This window comes from Ambystoma mexicanum, chromosome 3q (assembly GCF_040938575.1).
Source record: "Ambystoma mexicanum isolate Mex_15411 chromosome 3q, UKY_AmexF1_1, whole genome shotgun sequence".
Classification (NCBI taxonomy): Eukaryota; Metazoa; Chordata; class Amphibia; order Caudata; family Ambystomatidae; genus Ambystoma; species Ambystoma mexicanum.
The window spans coordinates 34,300,095-34,321,104 of NC_090926.1; the positions used below are offsets into that span (position 1 = coordinate 34,300,095).

A 21,010-nucleotide genomic window follows, 5' to 3' on the forward strand; every position below is an offset into this window, starting at 1 on the left:
TTGGGGTAGACCAAGACTTGTTCAGCTCTTTTGACAGATAGGACTCCGCCCATTACAAAAATACCAATATGTAAAGGCACTTAGAGACGTTATCATACTACCTGAAAAGATAGCTATAATTAAATCTGCTGCTCATCAGACTTTAGATGAAGCGATCAGTTGTGGCAATGATTTTGCAGTTAAAAAAGCAAATGTAGCGGCTATATAAGACTCCGAAGGAGAGTACATACTACCAGTTAAGGTCAGTCTGAGCCTTCCCACTATAAAACAGAGGAACTGGCAGCATAAATACTACTCTCACATCTCGTTGGGGTGTTCCATGGCCAACCTCATGTAGGAAAGAAAGGAATGATTCAGTCATAGAATATGCCCTGGATTGCCCCGGAGTTCTCCAAACATTTCAAATTGCAAAACTCTATGAGTGCAACAGCATTCGCCTGCCTTAAGTGCAGTGCACTATTCATAAACATATTTCCAAACAGATCTTGTGTTTTTCCTCATTTCCGGGGGGTTGACAAGCTGTACGTGGTGGAGACAAAGTAAGATCTTTTAGAATGATCCAACACTGGTGCTACCACAGCATAATCGGGAGGAGGGTTTGAGACAATCTACAGTTTTTTTGTCATGTGACTATCTGAACTTGACATCCAACAGTTTGCTTATTAGAGCAACAGTACAAAAGGACTCCATATTTCTTTGCTTGCTGAATGATGTCCTGTTGTAGGGGATTTCTAGTTGTCTGCCATCCAACTCAGGACTGCTACTAAGACATATGCCTCTACAGTTGCAGGGTCTAGGATAACCAGGCCTAGGAATTCCATTATTCTCAACACTCTTTCATGGAGCATCAGTATTAGGTAAAGAATTTCATCATCATCGCCATTTCTATTATCTATTTTTTGAGGAGTAAAGATCAACTGCATTAGAAAATGGTGGTGAGAGATTACCTTTAGGTGAAAGTTCACAGATAGGAAGTTAGGAGGTGCCACCAGAAGCAGAGGATGTGATACGAATTAGGTCTCTGGTTGTAATGGAGACACAGAATGTGGGATTGTATAGAAGGAGGCACTAAGCGTGAGGCACTGGTGCAGCTTACGTAGGGACCTTAGGCATAATCACATGAATGATCTCTTTAAAGCAATTTCTCATTGTGTTGCAAAGTCATGAATGTTTGCATTTTTCACAAATTGACTCTTCCTGAAAAGGAGGGCAAGCACTCCCAGAAGAAATTGGTACTGTCAGAAAGATCTCACAGGAATGTAGAAGGTTTATTGGCCTGAGGTTGATGATCACGGGACCTATGCAGCATAGACTGGAGTAGAGTGGGGGCAGCACAAGTGTAGTTTCAATTGTTTGGCTCATGGTACAAAGAGAAATCTGGCGACAGTAGTACTGACATTGTAGTAACAAACAAAAGTAACAAGGGATATCAGGTATATCTATGTGTTGTGATCTGTCCTGAAACTAACCGATATATATACACCTCAACGAAAAGAGATCACAACACTAGTGTTTCTATTGGCAAGCTCTTAATATGCGCACACCTCTGTACAACCGATACCTCACAACAGCATTCTATAAGATATCGTAGGTTAGGATACACAGACACATGAAATGCGATGTGAACAATTAAATTCACATCAATCCCAATTAACAATTCATAATAAAATTGTATTAATTCATACATTTTCAAAAATCACCAGTACAATTCTAAAAATCATCAGTGTATCACAATATTGCAGTGCATTACACAGATCCAGTAGAGTGCTTAGATGGATTATAATCCCATCAATACATGCACATGTCCATGTCACATTCCCTGAAGACACACTCCAAACATACCTCACTCATACATAAACAACTTAACATTCTCACTTCACTATTCAGTAACATACTACTGACACCAGTCTAAAAAAGAGACAAAACTCTAAAATGGAAACAAATGTCCTATCGTTTTTACAAACTATGGACATAAAACTGTAACAAAACAAAAATAAATTTAACAGTCAAATCAAAGTATTTCACTGTGTCGCATTATTCGTTATACAACATACTCATTCCCCAACCCGACATGTTTCTTTACGTACATCGTTTATTAGGCGGAAATTCATCAGGGGTAAGTAAGTCTGGAACCTTCAAGGAAAGGTATATAGAAGCACATACGTGTAGACATCAGAAGCTCACACCCTTATGACTGCATAGATTACGACCGCCGCCTTTAACAATTAGTATACACAGGGCACCCATCTCCTGTCTGTAAGCTGACAAGATGTGAGTTGGCGTAGTAGGATCAATCACACATCAACTGTGTAAGGCTTATTCTCCCAATGTGTGTAGTCTACGGCCTCAGTTGTAACCGCTACTCGATCTTCCCAGTCATAACTCCTCTATTGACCGGGACGGTTACACCGTCTTGCAATATTACCACGAATAGCACCACGGCGTTCTGTTGTTTTGCCGGACACTTCGCGGGTAACTCAAATGCGTCCGGTGTGTTTCCGCCACTACGGACATTGTATCCTCTACCGGCCTCCCAGATTCTTCCTGTGTAGGAAAAGCTTTACCAAATGCAGACAAGACAGGTTTTTTATTCGTAAGCTTGGGCTTTTGCATGCGCATAAAGCGGCAGACACGCATCGGTTCCCCCTAGTTGTTGGTCTGCTATTTTTCAAACCATTACACAAGGTTCAGTTTAATTTCTGTGTGGCTCTGATCTTTTGAGGGTCTTCAAGCCCAAGATTCCGAACAGGCAAGGTTTTGAGAACCTGAGGGTTTACAGACCAGACTGGAATTCTGCAATGGCGGGTTCCTTCAGGCCACACATGGAAGTCTGGTATATGCTAATCTTTGGTGGCGACAACCTCCACACATCTTTGCATAGATCTGGCATCAGCCGGGCAAAGCAGTACAGGCCCTTGGGACAAGCCTTTTGCAGCACCCTGGATTTGCCACAAGTAGGAATCAGTGGAACCTACCCAGACCCAAGCGGGGGACATGTTGGGAACACTGTCCGGGATCCTGAGAAAACAAGGCCTCACTCATCTTCCTGGTGTATGCTGCAAAAGCCTCAGACAAGGCACACCAAAAGGGTTCCCCCAACAACACAGCTTATGTCAAAGAGCCTTGCGTGGCGGAGAGTTTTATGACTCGTCAAAGAGTGTGTGGGTCTGTGAATGCAAAAACCCCTTCATAGTGGCTGAACCCCGGTAACTGGATCATAAACAAATGAAAAAGCAAGAATAAAAGAAAGCAAATAATTGAATATCATATGTGCTGCTGATTCCACCCTGTCTGCATAAAAAGAAAACTGACAATGCGTGCTCCTAGCACGCGGTTTCTTGCTTACAAACTATGATGCTCCGGCCTGGTCCCTGTCCTGAGACCGTTGCACAACACAGCCATAAAGAAATTTACAAAATGATCAAAGAAATCCAAAACCCTTTATCCTGCAACACATCTCCGACCCCTGCTCAAACGCTCTGCAGCTCAATCTCAGCACACTTCAGCAAGAACATTAGATAGATCCAAGACCACAGACAGGCAAGACCCAACAACATTAAAGCCAACATTGGAAGTAGCATTAAACATATTACTGGCATTGGGAACCATTCGCCTTCCATGAAAGAATTCATAACCCCAGTCAAAGCCTGCAACTAAGCAGGATCGGCCAATGACCCATGCCGCCTCCCACCCCCCCGCCTCTCAACATATACAAATCCATAATCCAAAAAAAGAAACGCACCCCTATAATACAATCACTTCTCAATTAATCAATAGAATAAGGTGTCATCCAGTGAGCTTTTAAAAAAGGTTTCTTAAGCCTCTTTGACGATAAAAACAGCTGACCCCCAACGAGACAGTAAGCTACCACATCATTTCTACTACACACATAAAAAGGGTAAAACCCTGCAAGTATATTTATCCAAAAAGAAAATCCTACAGGAATCACAACACATTAATGTCAATGAGGGAAACTGAATCGACACACTCATCCATTTTAGACACAAAGAAAAAAATAAAACACTGATGCAAACATGCCAACTGCACAACTGCTCCTGGATATTTTTGCAGCAAACAACAGTATCAGCCATTACATCCTTGGGGAGCTCGGATTAGAGCTAACTGTTCTACTTTTAATTACTTCATTTTTCACGGATAGGACTGCGACCACAGTTATGGCCTTTATCAGGTCACACTCACTTCATCAGAAAAAGGAGTACCACAATGATCCAGTCTTTCACCGCTGTTTTTCAACATTTACATGACTCCCATATTTGAACTCAGCAGAAATCAAGCCAGTAACTAGTGATAGTTGACACTTGGCGAGAAATTGCTTGCTGTATGTACATTTACAAGCAAGGTGGCAAGATTTGCATGATTGGCTAGTGGCTTGCAACTTGACATTTGCACCCCTGCAGATGACATTCAAATCATCTGCAAACATACTGATAACTCAGCATCAAATAAACCAGATATTGTCACTTACCATGCAGATGTTGGCTGATGAAGAACAATAAACAGACTCCAACTTAACCAAAACCGAAATGATTTGCACCATCACAACAACCAACCTCACATCAATCCCAGAGCCTGTTGGAATGGCAACCTGCCCATAACAGATTGCAACAATCAAACCACTAAGGCTTCAGGGACAGAACCCACACCCTCGAACCGCAGGTAAAATCCATCCCAAGTAGCGCACTCTTCCATCAATGAACTAGCCATCACATCAAGCCTTTCCTGCACAGAACCATGGCAGTCACTGCATAGAGTAAGACTACCTAATTTTGAGAAATTCCTTAAAAACCAGGCTGTTCACAAGATCGCATCCAAAAAACTACAGCGGCACTCTTTACCAGACCAAATGTAAGCATGCCGGACCAGTCTCAACCAACAGTCATGCCAGTGCGATATGCCTTCAAAAACAATCTGACAAATGGACACACAACTGAAAAGCGGACTCCTCAGGACATCTGACAACATGGATAAGCATTACAAACTCTGGATCCAAAAACCCTTGTGCAAAGATTAGGAACAACAACCTCCCAAAGCACGAAACAGAGACTGGGACCCTTTTGGGTTAATCTGACCGACACATGCAATACAGCTGGGCACAAGAACTCGAACAATAAACTCGGGAGACTGGACTTAGATAAGTCTACCCAGTTACTGCCTAAAAAAGGAACATAGGAACTTTGGATCCCGATGGGAGTACAAGATCAAAACGCCATTCAAGGGTCAACAACAGACTGGAACTCTAATGCATCAGTCTAAAATTAACACTTGCATTAGAAATCCGGCTCACCACTTCAACAGTGACCAACTTAGGAGGTCATTTTAAAATGAGCAGAGTGGAAAATGAAAGCATAGAAACAAAAAGGTGTATTGTATTAGTGTTGGGATGCACGTACAGCGTCCCAGCCAGGCAAAAAGTTTCAAACTGAGGAAAACCTATTAGAATGCACCATCACGGTAACATATCAAGTATGGTTTGACACATTAGCTTCTCACATATAGCAATACAGAAAGAGCAACATACGTATTATTGTTGTGGTTGCAGAGGTTATAGATAGAAGTGTATTATTAGGTCCTGAGTTTAGTTTTGTTTATTTGCAGTAACGTTGTGTAGTGAGCTATGTGGGAAGAGCTGAAACAGGTGGAAGACGGAGTCAGGAAGGTAGAAGCAAGATCAATGTGTTAACATGGCCACAGTATCGCCATTTAGGAAGTTAAGGCCTAGCATGCAGTGAACAGAAGAAAACAAATGTTGATCTGGAGCTTTGGCTCGGTTTAGCTTAGCTCTGAAAAACAAACCCCATTCCCGTTCTCCAGGAGAGAAGCCAAGGTCAGAAGCACCGATGGTACACAGATAAGCATTAATTGTATCCAGCTGCAGAGATTGAACATGGTGGGAATGGAATGTTATTGGAAGGAAGGGATGTGCCCCTTGAAGGATAAATTCATGAGAACATGGCACACGGTTGTGAGATGCCAATGGGAAAGAAGAAGATTTAGAGCACGATTGCCCTCACCCACAAGCGGCCATCTTATTTGAATTACAAACATTCATGCATCCAAATACATATAAACCAAGAAATTCAGACTCAAGAGCGTTGCCCCAGTCACGTTATTCCTGGGCACCTGGGGTTGGAAGGAGATAAGAGGGAGCTGTGTCTGGAACGTCTTGTGCTTAGGGATAGGAGGAGCAGAGATGATGCCAATAAATTTAGAACAAAGTTGGGGGTGCAGCTTGTGTGTGCCATGGCGTCTGGGATCATGAGGAAGCCTACTGTCTAATCAAAAGCAGAGTTGGCCTTGCCAAGTATCTTTGATCGCGCCAGGAACAGGAGGGTGCACATCACATGATGGTCCCAAATGTATGACTCTAGTGAGAAGAACCCACCAATCATAGACCTGGGTTTGACAGTGACAATGCAAGGGACCACGCCTTTCAGCGACTGGGGTAGCGTAGTTGTGGCCAATCAGTCATGGGACTATAGGGGGCAATTAGCATGCATATAGGTGGTAGACAATGAGGGTGGTGGGATAACACTGTATTTTGCTTACATCATTGATGACGCTTCATTCCCTGAAAAGCTTGTAACCTTTCTTAAAGCAGTAGAGAGCTCTGTTCTACGGGATCGCCTGAGACCTTTTTATATGAAATAACCACTGCACCTCTTTCGGAAAGAGAACAAGATTTATTTGACTTTTGAATTATTTCTTTGCCTGGGTTTTCGGGTTATCCACCTTCTGCCATTTTCATCTCCCGCTCATGTGCTTTTCCAAGGTGCAGGAGGACAGCAAAGCGAAGTTTGCAACTCTGCTTTGCTTTCCTCCTCAGTCTTGGAAAAGCACTCAGTTTTACGGCTGCAAGACATTTTCATGCAGGCATAACACTAAAAGGTTTCCAATGGAACACGCCCTGTTTTAGTCTCGGAAGGATAGCTCAGGGGCAACATGCTCGCCTTGGAAGCAAGACGACACAGAGCACCACAGGTTCGATTCCCGGGTCCGCGCTTAGACACCTCTGGGTAGTAAGCGAGTTATAAATATCCTATCATATCATATCACCTGCTAAAGACCAGGTGGATTCCATAGGAATCCATTACAAAACGCCACTGGCAAAGGATAATTTGCAGGCAGAGTGTTTTTTGTATTTTTTATTTTTTTTAAACAGAGAATAGAAGTGAAGAGTAAAGGCAATTTCTCCTAGTGGTTTTGCTTTGCACTATGCTGTGTAAATGTTGCAAATTACATGCAAAGGGCCCAACAGCACGTAAGTGCAAATATTGGTGCTCCCTTGCATGCAATTTGTATTTACTGCAAAGTAACCCCTTACACTGAAAGCACAGACTACCTCACACGGCACCTCAAGGCATATGAACTCATTAATCATTACAGAGCTATGTCAAACCTCACATTTGTAAATCTGTCAACCCCCATCCACCCAAAGAAGCCAGTGGTAAACCACTTCTCACAGTGCTGTAAATTATCCAATCCTCGGCTCTCTCCACTGGATAAAACACACACACAAGCGTCACTGCCAGGTACCACATAGAACCATAGGTAAATTGCCATTTTAGGTTGAGAGCAGTCCAAGTTGGAAGCATCAGTCACAACAACACCCAGGTTTGCTCACTTACATGCCTTAATTATTGCAAAGGTATAAACCCTAATAAGAGCAAGTGTGAAGAGTCACAAGACTTGTCTTCTCCTAAGGGGAGAGGCTAGGGAGGGGAGGGCGCTAGCCAATAATCTCCCCAGGGGTGGCTTAATGCGGGAGGACCTCATGGGGAGAGACTCCTCTACTGGGGATAAGGACGACCACCTGGATGATAGATGACACAATACCCGAACTCAAACCTACTCGAAACCTCTAACCCCATTTCACACACACCTTCTTACACAACAATTTAACAACTATGATGAAGAAGATTGTCCGAAAAGCAAAGGTTAACCCCAATGCAGGTACTGAGAATAGGTGGCGCCAGGGAGCCATGAAGAGTGTCTCATGGAACAAGAGAAAATGTTCCAGTGGAAGAGTGGTCACCAAAACAATAAGTTGACAAAAGACTGAGATACAGAACCGTTCTGGATGTGGTCCAGTCGAGAAGGAAAGCAGCCACAGCTCACTACAGAATGAAAACCAAAACAACTTCTTGAATTAAGAACACATACTTATGTTACGGTGGTGTGGTTACTGGACACCCATCACAAGGTAAGATGTATGAGGCAAATACATTATTACTCCCTTAATAGCCGTCTAGCGCGCACCACCAGACCACAACCTATTAATTCACAAGGTAACAACCTCACACCCACAAGGTTACAATGCGCCTTTTGCCTGGGACTTCCACACCCAAGCCTCGATTCTGCCACAACCGAGCACAGACCACTCCAAGAGGAGTAATTACTAAATGCCACTAAAACTCCCTCTGCCACAGAGACTGCCACCCTGTGGTCTCAGTTCTACAACAACCAAGCATAATTCAAACGTTCTAAAACAATATCTGTTCCTCAATGTCTAAATGTCATGGTAAGATGAAATACCCGCTAGTTCAGCTCTTCAACTAATATCAACCCTCCATTGTGAACGCATCGCTCCTCTGGCAACCATAAACGAGCCCTTCTCCTCTTATGATGCCCCACAAGGTCTTAACCTGGCACCCTTACGCACTACAGCAGACAAAGGCCAAAATAAGAAATGCCCTGAACCAGTTTCTCACATCCAAACAGTAGCACTCCGACAGAAGATGGTGCCCAACATATAAATAGCTCCCTCCGACAAGGAGTACATACTCAATACAGACCTCTCTCATCTTTCTTATAAAATTCTCATTAATGTCAAACTTGATAAAAACTCTAAGACCACCAAGGTCACAAAATGTAGAAATTGAAACGCCCTCACAGCGTGTGCTCACACACACAAAATTGAAAATTCAAATGCCCCCATGGCAATAGGGAAACCACACCCACTAGGGAAACATATTCTGATACTAGGCTGAAGTAAAATCCCCCCATGGCAACCACACACGTACAAAAGGGTTGGAAGAGTAGACGCAACCCTGGCAACCTTCCACACAAACGCTGCCATGGCAAACACACCAATCAAAAGGGTTGGAAGGGTGGATGCCCCTGTGGCAAACTTCCACGCAAATGTTGAAAATATAGATGCCCCCATGGAAATCACCCCACTCAAAAGTATTGGAAGAGTAGATGCGCCTGTGGCACTCGTGCCTATACATGCATAATGTGTTTCTCACATCGTACCCAACAGGTCTCGGTGACACAATAAGTTTGTTCTCGCCCTTTTCCTTTCAAAAACAAACATTGCGCACATCCTGCACATCCATCTGTTTGCCCGAAATTGAACTGGTAGTTCCTGCGCTGGCCTCTCCAGCTCGTCATAACATTGTGCATTCCTTCCCCACGCAGACAACGTTCTCAGACGTCATCACTCAACCTGGGAGCTCCAGGGTAAGGAACTCTTGGGTCAGTGAACCATCACTGTTCCTCGGTCAGTCGCAAACTCCTGTTTCCGTCTGTGGCCACTCGCATTTAACAAGATATACTGCTGTATTGCTACCCACACACAGCGCCGCTGCCACAAGCAAAATGCAGTGTTTGCCTTCACACTACCTCCTCCACGGTAACTCGGGTCTCTGTGGTGCCCATTTTGGTCCACTGTGCTTTTCTTGGAGGCAATATTTACTGGGGGAAAGTCTTCTCCTCCCTTCTATGCACTGCTACGGTAGCTCCAAAAAAACGGAGTGTTGGCATTATGCTGACCTTGACACCACGTTCGAAGACAGCCCTCGTCAGGGCACACTTGGTAGGCAGGTCATGCGCTTAATGGAAGAAGGAGAAACGTAGGGACAACGATCCAAGGACCATGGCTGGTGCTGATCCACAAACAAAACTCTGCACTGATCCTGAATAATGTTGACAAGGCTTTGTCAAGAGGGTGGATATGCCAACAAGAACGTGATTTCTTATTGTACAGAATCCAACAGTACCCGCATTTTAGATCCTCCTAAAAATTCATAATTCTTTGTTGAACCTGCCTGGGCGTCCAATTGTGTCTGGCTCACTACTTGTACCTCTGTCCAAGTTTGCCAATCGGTATCTGAAGCCGTTCGTATCATCAATGTTCTCGTACATTCAAGATACGACTGAAATAATCAACATGGTTGAAGATTTTCAATTCGACCCTAGTAAAACAACTGTTGATCAGTCTTGACATAGTATCTCTGTATACTTGTATATCTCAACAGGAGACTCTGAATGTACTAGAGGAAGTGTTACTCTCTAAGAGGACAGAAGGTACTACCCCGAACAGCTTTGTTCTGTGGTGCACAGAGTTGGCGCTGACTGAAAATTATTTCAGTTTTAATGGCAAACTATACACCAGGTCTACGGTACTGCCATGTCACCCCTTCAGCTGCAAATCTCGATGTTGAATCATTTGAGCTTCAGACCATATATAGCGCCTCCAATCCTTTCTTTTCTAAGATCGGGTTGTGGAGGCGCTATATAGACAATATTTTGATTACCTGAGAAGGTTCAGTGGCGTCAGTCATTGAGTTCGACATTTTGGTTATTTGGGAAGGTTAAGTGGTGTTGGTCATCGAGTTCCTGGACTGGATCAACCAACAGAACCAGTTCTTAAAATGAACTTCGGCACACAGTAATTCCGAGATTGATTTCCTGGATGTGACGATATGGGTTGATTCAACCCGGAATATTCTACAGGTAAAATCTTTCCATAAACCAACTGATCGTAACTCTCTCCTGGCATTTGATAGTTTCCATCCCCGACACACCAGAGAGAATTTGCTATTTGGGCAATTTTACAATTAAAAAGAAATAGTACTTTCAATACTACCTTTTATCTGAAGCGAAAGCGTTAAGTAACAAATTGAGTATGAGAAAGTATCCTAAAAAGATTGTGAAACAAGCTTTGAAAAAAGTATCCTAAAAAGATAGTGAAACGAGCTTTGAAGAGGGCTACTAACAATAAATCGGGAAGTGCTTCTCGAATACTGTGAAAAACCAGTTGAGAGCAGAGGGATAGTGTTTGTTAGCACGTTCACCCTCCTGTCTAATCAAATCACCAAGATTATTAAGAAGAATTGGCACATTTTGACGGGTGTCGAGTGCCCCCTTAAGCCACTGCTATGTGCCTTTAAAAGGAAGTCCGAATCTCAAAGACGTCTTGACTAAAAATTATATTTCTAAACCAGCCCAACCACAGAGAAATGTCACAGAAATGTGGGGCATCCCACATTTGTTGGAACACTCCCCATGTGGAATCTGTATCAATTGCAGTTTCACAAGTAGGACTACTGAAGTGGACTTAGGTTTAGATAAACCTTGGATCCAACAGAAATTTACTAATTGCAATTCAAGCAATGTAGTGTACGCAATCTGGTGCCCTTGTCCAAAGATCTACATTGGCATGACTGAACGCAAAATAAATACAAGGATCTCTGAACACAGAAGTTGTATAAAGAATAAAGTCCTCACTGCTCCTCTTGTGAAACACTTTTTGTTAATGGAGCATAACAGTGATACACTTAAATGGACAGTTCTAATACAAATGACACCAATATTAAATGGTGAATCAATGTCCAAAAGGCTGTATGCCAAAGAACAATGGTTCTATATGGTCAACTGCCCGAATAATGATGCCTATTTACATGCCGTGGTGCTTGTTAGAATTTTATGAAGATCCGTGTGTGATCATCTCGACACAAGGTGTACCGATGTATATTACTGTTATAGGCTTGGATCTCATTTTGAGAGATGGAGTCATACTTTGAAGTCCATATATATGCCGAGCATTATATGTCTAATACCACTTTTAACTAGTGAGTCGTATGACTTAGTTCCACTATAGAGGCCTGGACGTTGTGTCAGAGGTGGAGTTATACCTTTAAGTCCGTGGATTTGTTTAGCACGATAAGACCATAACAGCTTTCAATTCATGAGCTGTGTAATTTAGTTGTTTTAAAGAGCCCCGGACCCGGGTGAAACCACACCTCTGTTTAGGGTAAATAGGTGTTTGCCTTTAAGAATTCTTGCCCTAACCTCAGAACGTAACATAACACCAATCAGGTGATCTATAGCGAGTTACCGAGACGTAAGGCCGTGGGGGAGACATACGGTTTGTAACTCAGTAAGTCTACAATGGCGCTTTACTGAAGCTGGTGGCAGCTACGTAATGGTTCTACTATGATTTGTATGTACGCGTGCAGATTTGAGGCATGATAATGATGTCGTTTTTCGCTATGTCTTTGTAGTTACAAACCGAGTCGTAGTGGAAAGTTACACAAAGGACCTGAGAATGCAAGTTGTCGGCTACTTTACCCGAGAGAGTCACCAATGAGGACGTAATAGCTTGCTCCTCAATATATGAGACTATGTGTCAACAGGTAATAAAAAGTCCTGTTAAACGTCGCACTACAGCAACAGGCTGTTTTCTCTCTCTCTCTTTCAAACAACTCGTTGTCAGTTGTTTTATCCCTGTCAGAATAAAAATGCAATGTTAGAACTTGTTTTATTTAGGATGTGGTATGCCACACTGCTCAACGAATGCATTGATTAGAAACAGCTATGTATTTCATTTTGTAGTTACAAACTGAGTTGTAGCGAATAGATACACAAAGGATCTTCCAGCGAACTTGAGTTGTCGGCTACTCTACCCAAGAGTCATCAGCGAGGCAGTAATAACTTGCCAATTGATGCATAAGACCACGCGTCAACAGGTGATAATAAGTTCTGTTAAACATCGTTCTAGCAGCACGTTTCCCTTTTTTTTCCTTCTGAACAGCTTGATGTTAGCCATTTCAGCTTTGGCAGAACTAAAAGGAAGTGGTAAGCCACACTATTCAACGAACGCAACAGAGCCGGAGTTAAAAGATAATTTATTACAAGATGAGTAGTACGATATACGAGTCTGTGAGTGACTCCCAGGTTTTGTTTCTGGTTTTTACTAAAAGCGTTATGACTTCTGAGGCTTTGTATGTACAGAGTGATGGGTTATAAGAACCAGGGTTTTTGAGCCATTAAAATAGAGCGTCAGTAACCAGTAGACTTTGGACTAATTAGTGGCTACAAAACTGACCAAAAAGTATATTGAGCCTAATGATTTTACGAGCATTAAGGATGTTTATGGGCTTGGTTAACCTACTTACCCGTGTTGTGTGTTGCTTCAACAGATTTCAGTCTACTCTGAAGACACTCCCACTGGACCGTTGAGTGTTTATGAATGGAGTACCTTCACAGTGAGCCTTTAATGGGGGATTTGTTGTCCTATTAAATATGGTAGTTTAAGTGGTAAACAGCATTAATTAAAGCTGTTCTTTTGAGTTGTCTCCTCTAGCATTTGGGAAGAACACCTGAATATAGATTTTACCTATTGAAAAAGACAGTGTGTACGTTTATGGATATATGGGTTCCCTTGATGAAGTTCTTGTACTGTTCTAGTTAACAATAGAAGGACGAAACATGTTGGGTTTCATATGACACTGTACTGGTGAACAGTGTCTGTTACTAAGATATTCATTTTGTTTAGAACCTTTCTTAGTGTGAGAAGGATTCGCCCACTTGTCTACGTGCAAGAGAAGGGAGAATGACCAATAATGATAGGAGTCCTCCATCTATTTGCCAACGTAGTTTGAGAGTAACGCACCTTAACTGGCCTGTTGTCAGTCAGGTACTGTCTGTTTTTTTTCTATGTAGTTTTGCACTCTGTGATTTGCACTTGCAATTTTACTCAAACCATATGTACCGTTTATTAGATTTTATGTGTTTTTATGAAATTGATGTATGTTTATTAATAAAACTGATTGTATTATTACTTTGTAGTGGTAAATTACACGGTTCTCCATTTGTTGTATGAACTGTGTAGGAGGGTATTTTTGTCCTTACGAACAGGAGACAGTGCAAAGGCAGTGGGGCTCTTTAGTTAAGAAGTGTGTACACAAGTTTGTTCTGGGGACGAACCCTACTGCTGTTAAATTTCCCCTTGTCTCCGTTTAGTTTATTGGCGCGGTCACTGTCTAAGCCCATCCGGCAGCACTTGATACAGGGGCTGCACCTGCTGGCTTCAGGCAGGCATACAGGCTGACGCTGCCCTTAGCCCCTTCCGCAGCCCTGAATACAACAGCTTTCTCAGTCCCTCTCCAAGAACAGTGAGAAGTGCAGCAGAACCGCTGCTGAGCCCTGGGTGGTGGTCATCAGTGGGGGCAGTTACTGGCCCATGCACACCCCGCGTAAGAAAGAGATCACAGGTACTTCTCCACTCGTCGCCAAATGTTGTGGGGTGAAAGATGGACACAAGATCATCAGTATAAAATGCGATTCCACTTTATTGGATAAGTTACATCTCAAGTAAGCAGATGGAACATACCAGTTCCCTGTGCAGCCCAACTGATACCCTGGAATGTGGACACTCAAGCAACCCATACCATTCCACATTGGAGTCACCCGACATCACCACCCTGACATCACCACTCACTCAGGAAGTGCCCTGTACATATTGCTTAGTATTTTCAAATTAATCATGCTTTGTCTCTGACAATATATTTTGATAACAGTTTAGGTTTTGGTTTTCTGTGTTAGCCTGTGCGCATCCGGGTGAGTGTTAAATTCGGATTGTTTGATACATGAGACTAGATGCAGTCTCTTTTTGATTCATAGTTGCATAAAATCTTGATCCAAACATCAGTGTTTGTATTGTAGTGCTGTATAGTAGTGCCAACAAACTCCACCTGGAAGCATTTGAAAGTGTTTCACTCTTACTCCGGCTTCTTGAAAGCACAAGTGATACAATTTGGTCAACAATCAATTATTATGAAAGAATACATTTGCATTTGCATATTTTGTTCATTTGTTCAATAAGCAATCGTGTTACATATCTATTTGTCCTCTCATTTTGCAGTTTTACGTTGCTGAATGGACGAGTTTCCAGTGTTTCTTTCTGGATTTATAGGTAAGAGTGTGTTGATTAGGTTCTGCGGCCTTTGTGAATCATATTTTGCTCGATTCTTTGTTCGATATTCATGGGGTTCAAATTAACACAGGATGATCGCCCTTGTTTAAGTCCTTGTAGGATTAATCCATAGTACTGGTTATCTTCATTCAGCATGGTTGCGGTTTCCCTGTCTGATGTTTGGATCAAGTTTTTATGTAACCATGAAGAAAAACAATGAGACCGCATCTATTCTATGTATAAATCCGAAACTAACACTCACCTGGATGCGTACAGGCTAGCAGAGAAAACCAAAACCTAAAGCGATATATGCAACCATGCAGCAACTGGTTAACTCTTTCTCTAACGAACTTACAAAGAAACTTGCAAAACATTAAAATATGGGCACAGCGCACTGAAACTAATTTACTGACCCACTTACTCAGCAGCACATATTGATAACATTCTTGGTGCATCAGCAGAACAAAACTTGCACAAACGTAACGCACACAAAGAAGTCTGTAATTCTCAGAAGGAAAACTCTAGACTCTTTAAAGTTTCATAACTGAAATGAAAGCCGTCTTCAAGAGCAGGGTATACACTCACCAACTTTTCCAAGACATCATAAAATATTTCTTTCCCGGAAGAATCGCAGATGAAAAGTTCCTACCAGGAGATAAAAATAAAAAGGTACTTCTCAGAAAGAGAACAAGTGCAGGTGGGGTGTGGCTAGACTGAGGCGGGCAAATGACTAGGGTGAGGGAAATACAGGGCTGAGAGGAATAAGGAGGAGGCATGTACTGGCTGAAGGAGGAGCCAGACTTGGTAGAGAATAGTACACAGAAGAGTAAATAGAGAGGGAAGGGACGAGGAGGAAGAGACATGGATGACATAACGTGGGAGGAAGGAGAGAGACAGGTAACAGAAGAAATAAAAAAAAACAAGATTATGTTATGACATGCTTTATTCGAGCTATAAGGGGACTCCTTGTACAGGAAGAGCACAAGATGCAGGTCACGATTGAGTTTCCTGGGTGGGGTACTGAGAAGATGTTGGTACTGGAATTGCAGGGATAAAGAAGTAAATTCACAACTAATGTTTATTAGCAATAGAGCCTTGTGGGAGTTTCACTACAGTTTTCTTTATTGAAAATAGAAAAAGATACATTAAAACCAACGTGAAGTTGGATGATTGGCACAACTTTCAGTTGTCCGATTTTCCCATATGGAAATGAGGTACCAAGTACACAGTACAGTACTACAATGCACTTGCGTTAAATTCGAGGAGATGCAAATTGGAACGATTTAAGGAAGGAGGGGGTGCGGTAAAAATACATTAGAAGAAAGGGAAGAGTAATATTTTGATATGAGACCTGCAGCCACAGTGCCATATTAAAATTGGCTCAGCTTCCAGCGTGTGCCAAAATGTACTGTAAATACGTAATAAAGATTGAAAAAAATCCAGCACAACTACCCATTTGTCATGTGGACGTTTCATCAACCACTCCCACCAAACTGATTGTTCAGAACACTTATCCCGTTTAAACAAAAGCGTCTTGAACCATACTCTTAGATTTAATGCCATTATTTTACAAGAATAAATGTAAATTACCCAATATTTTGAACTGCAGTTAAGCAGACGTTTGTAGTGCATTTGTTAGCACTTGCGTTTACTCTGCTTTATTCTTGCTCGTCCAAATCTATGGGCACTTATGCCTACTGGCATTTCGTCCATTTTTTTTTTATCTTCAGTGTTTCGCCTCTTAGATACTGCTTACAAAAATTGGGCTGTTGGTTTTGTTTTCTATGGCTCTGGCCACCTAGCAAAAAGCGTGCAGTAACTAAACAGGAGATGGTGCTACACATTAAAAAAGGTGCATCATAGCATTTTCAGTTGGAGCCAATAGTGGAAGAATGAGCTCGAGGCATGATCACAATGCATTTCAGAGCGATATGTGTGGATTCTTGTTGACAAACAGCAGAGTGTTCTATATCAAGATACGGTTGCATTAGACGTGATTTGTTGGATTAATACCAGGCAGTGCTACAAGGTTTGTTTGCACCAACAGAACTGTTTGGATAGTAGCGGGATGTAGATTATTCTGCAAGATTACAAACCACTCTTAGAATGTGTCGGTTCTTACCACGCTATCACCAGTATCGGGAATTTGGACGGTCTTCACCAGAACCTCTACTCCAGCAGTCTGCGGAGAGGAAGCAGAAGTAGGTGTGTAGTTAGCACAGAGTGTGGGGGCCTCTTTATGCTTAGTCTATCCCTCTGGAACCCACTTATCCCTATGTCTGCTTGAATGAAAAGGCTGAGAGACATCAATCCTGGATCGGACTTGGCAGTCAGAGAATTAACACCTTGGTGTCAGACTTTGTGTACGGTATCATACAAAAGGTTGCCCTCATTTGTGCGCCCCCGCAGTCACTGCGACTTTGGAGATGCACAAAATGAGGGTGACATTTACTGCGCCCAAGCAGAGCGGGGTTGCGGTGGTGTCCCCCGCTCTTCCTGGGCACAGTAATGGGGGTCAGGAGTGGCGGGGGGTGTCCCCCGCTTGCCATTTCGGAAAGCGGGGTAGATGTAAAAAAATAAAAGCACCCTGCGACGTCGGCTCCAACCCACGTTAGTGGGAAGAGCTGACACTGTAGGGATAACAGAGTGCGGGCGGCACACGCAGAAGTGTGCCGCCCTAAAGGTAAGCGGGGTGGGGGGTTGGGAGGGGTAATGCAGGCCAGAGGAAGTGGACACAGTGATCCATATGATCACTGTGCTGCGTCGTCACTGCCGTCTGCATTTTTGGCACTGCAGTTGCGGGTGGCACAGTGATCACATAGATCCCTTGTGTACAGCGTATGGAGATGCAAAGGCAAATAAGCCACCAAACTTTCAGGATTGCCAGAGCACACTCAAGCCCCATGCATCAAAAAATGACATTGCTTGCCAACATACAATTTTCCAAATCTACCATGGAAACACAACCCCATTAACTCAACACTTCAGGACATATATCCGCCTCTGCACTCCTGCAGAACTATGATCCATCTTAACAGGACAATCATGCAATCACAAAACATTCTACCTCCATTGCAACAGTCTCTCACTTTGTTAGTCACATCTATGTCCCACACTTTCCCAACCTCTGATCTTCCTCTCGCCATTTTCTTTCATCCAGCAGGCTAAGGTCTAGACAGCTCTGGTGAGGGCAAAGTATGAAACTCCACAGAAAACAGAGGTACTCTGAATCGATGATTGCAGTTAATAGGAGAAGCATAAAAGCATATTAACATAAATCAGGATGCTAAATGTGCACTCGCCACTGGCTAGTGATATTTGACTCGGTGAGAAAGAAATAGTTGCTGTGTGTATGTATAACACTGAGGTGGCGAGTGACATTTATATGGTTGGCTACTAGCTTGCAACTTGAATTTTTGCATCCTGATAGAACTACAGGGATTACAGGTTCAGCATCCGGACTGTGAAAACTCCCAGACTGCTTTGTTTTCAAGTCAACAAAATGGAGGCGTGAGTGTCCAACGTACCTCATCCTCACCTCACACAGCTTATTTGTGTACATCAATCAAAACGGTCTCAGTCTCTCTGAATGGCCTTATTGCCCCCAAAGTATACCTGCAAATCAGAGAGCTGAATGGGGTGTCTTTCTCACCAGTGGGTCAGTGTAAGATGTATCGACCTGGGCGAACACTTCCCTAACTCCAATGTGTGCTCTTGCAGTCAACAGGCCTATTACAGTAGGATATTGTGTACAGATCGTGTTTATAAATCAGGCATCTATGCACAAACGATTCAGCCTCTCTTGGTTCTTATCTGGAACTACCTGCTACTCCGAACATGAACAGGCAACCCCAGCACAGGGGGAAGCTTGGGAATAAGTGGAATTTGGAAACAATTCTCATAAAAAGCCTTACACCTTCAAGTACTGCAAAGGTCTAACCCCTTGATATTTCTGCATACTTAAGGGAGTCATAGTCCACACACAAGCATGCAGCAGCTGATTCAAGGGTATTACCCTACTTGATTGATCGCATGGTACATCTGGCCGAATTTGGCCAGTACCATTCGGATTCGATCAATTAAAACCAGTCAAATTGGTTAATCACTACCGAACACGAGGAGCGGGGGTTCAGTAGTAATGGCCTTTGGGGGGTAGCACAGGTGCCCCCCGGTTTAGCTGGATTGAAGGCAGGGGCAAAAAAACAAAAAAAAGTAGACCCTGCGTCGTCGGATCCAACCCGCGTAGGAGGGATGGAAATGACGCTGCAGGGTGAGAATGAAAGCGGATGCATTAAAGGTAAGTGGGGATGGATTGTTTGATTTTGACCAGGGCAAAATTGATTTCGCTGCACATAGATCCGATTCAAGGGCACTATATAAACCAAATAAAGAAACAAATAAATGGAAACAATGGGTGAAAAGCCCTTAACCCATAAAATAAAATTGCAGTCAGTGTTCTCCATACTCAGATTCCAATTCAGAGCAGTCATGCCCCTTCTCGTGTTGTACTCAGCCCACAGCAAAGTAATCAAGACCATTTTAATCTTATCTTGTACCCTGGACTGCATTCACATATCAGTTCAACTCACCAACGAGTAGTTTTTCTGAAAATGAGCCCCATCGCTGCGGAAGAGCTGAGCCAAAGAACTCTTCCCCACTGTGGCATCACCTGCAGAAAACAAATACAAGCCAATTACAAGACTGCAATAGCGTTCCCACCCACACCTAGGTTTGCAAAGAAAACTTATGTCACCGGATGCCTGAGGAACACCTGTAAATCTGTCTCAAAAGAACTATGGTGAGACATACAGATGGAGCCACTGAAGTTGTGAGTGGTACTTTGATATCATCACACAAATATAACATGGAATAAGCCTTTTCCAGATATCACTTCCAACTGCCTGTCAGGCAACAGTTGCAGGTGATCCTAGACAACAAACGCACTTGATGTGAAGGTATTCTCACAGCGACTGTTTGTGTCTCACAGCCACTGTTAGTGTTATCGTCCTTCTCAGTGACAATCATGGGGGAGATCGGTGGCCTAATCCAGTGTTGGTAATGCTTTCTCAGACTCACCTGCAAGGATACACTTGGCGGCCAACTTCACCATGGTACTGACCCCAACTGGGTAGAGTCGGCAACAACAAAATGGGGCCACAGCAGCAAAGTATCACCAGGAGCAAACAGTGTCTGATGACACCATTTAGAAATTGGGATGAACTAAAACAAGGGGCGCCTGAGACCACCACATTATTTAGGTGGAGTACAACCAGGATTGGACGAAGCCATTTGGCAGGAATGGGGATTAAGATGAAAGCCAAAGGTTTGAGAGACGGATGTGAGAACCAAAAAGCGGGTGTGGTTAAATTAAGCGTCCATGGAGATAGTTGTAAAATGAGTAATTAAATCAATTTGGGAAGAGCTGAGCCTGACACCGAGATTGAGGGAACAGTTGCAATTTAGCAGAGATGTGCGATGGGTAACTGTGTCAATATCTCCTGATTTAGGTGGAGAGCGTATGGGTGGAAGGGATCGGTGAAAGCTGTGGTGTAAATGACGCCCCCCTTTCCATGAGTGACTAGTTACCGTTATGGGAACTGCGGCGGCCCTAGCAACACGTCCTGATCACGTGATTAACACCACGTGATTAACACGTTGCGTGTCACGTAAACTACGCAGCACTATACCTAGTAGAGCGGAAGGGTAGTGTCTAGTTCCCATCCGAGAAAGGGACCATAGCAACGCTCCGCCTCCTCCTCTTCACGTGTGCGCCTCTTCATCACTTGGGTTGCAAACGTTTACTTTGCGCAACCTCACTTCGTCATCGTTTTCGCATGAGCGGCAAGGCAAGGCATTGCACGAGCTGGAGAGATTCCTCTAGTTACAAAGCGAATTCCGTATAGTTCATTGTTATATGGTGCTTGAAAACTCTTGTTATTATGTGTTTGAAAACTCTTGTTATTTGCTGCTTGAAAACTCTTGTTATTATGTGTTTGAAAACTCTTATTTGCT

The 21,010-nt window shown here is 43.1% G+C and overlaps 1 protein-coding gene across 1 annotated transcript in view; it reads right to left on the reverse strand.

Moving 5' to 3' along the window:
* Nucleotides 1-20,624, reverse strand: part of IFT27 (intraflagellar transport 27) — a 67,091-nt gene extending 46,467 nt beyond the window's left edge. Inside the window, exons 1-4 of the mRNA XM_069652999.1 lie at nucleotides 20,075-20,624; nucleotides 19,588-19,667; nucleotides 17,121-17,180; nucleotides 15,584-15,643 (exon numbers count right to left, since the gene is read on the reverse strand). Coding sequence (XP_069509100.1) covers nucleotides 15,584-15,643; nucleotides 17,121-17,180; nucleotides 19,588-19,667; nucleotides 20,075-20,108 — 234 coding nt within the window. The 5' untranslated portion in view covers nucleotides 20,109-20,624. The remainder of the gene's footprint in view (nucleotides 1-15,583; nucleotides 15,644-17,120; nucleotides 17,181-19,587; nucleotides 19,668-20,074) is intronic.
* Nucleotides 20,625-21,010: the final 386 nt, after the last annotated feature.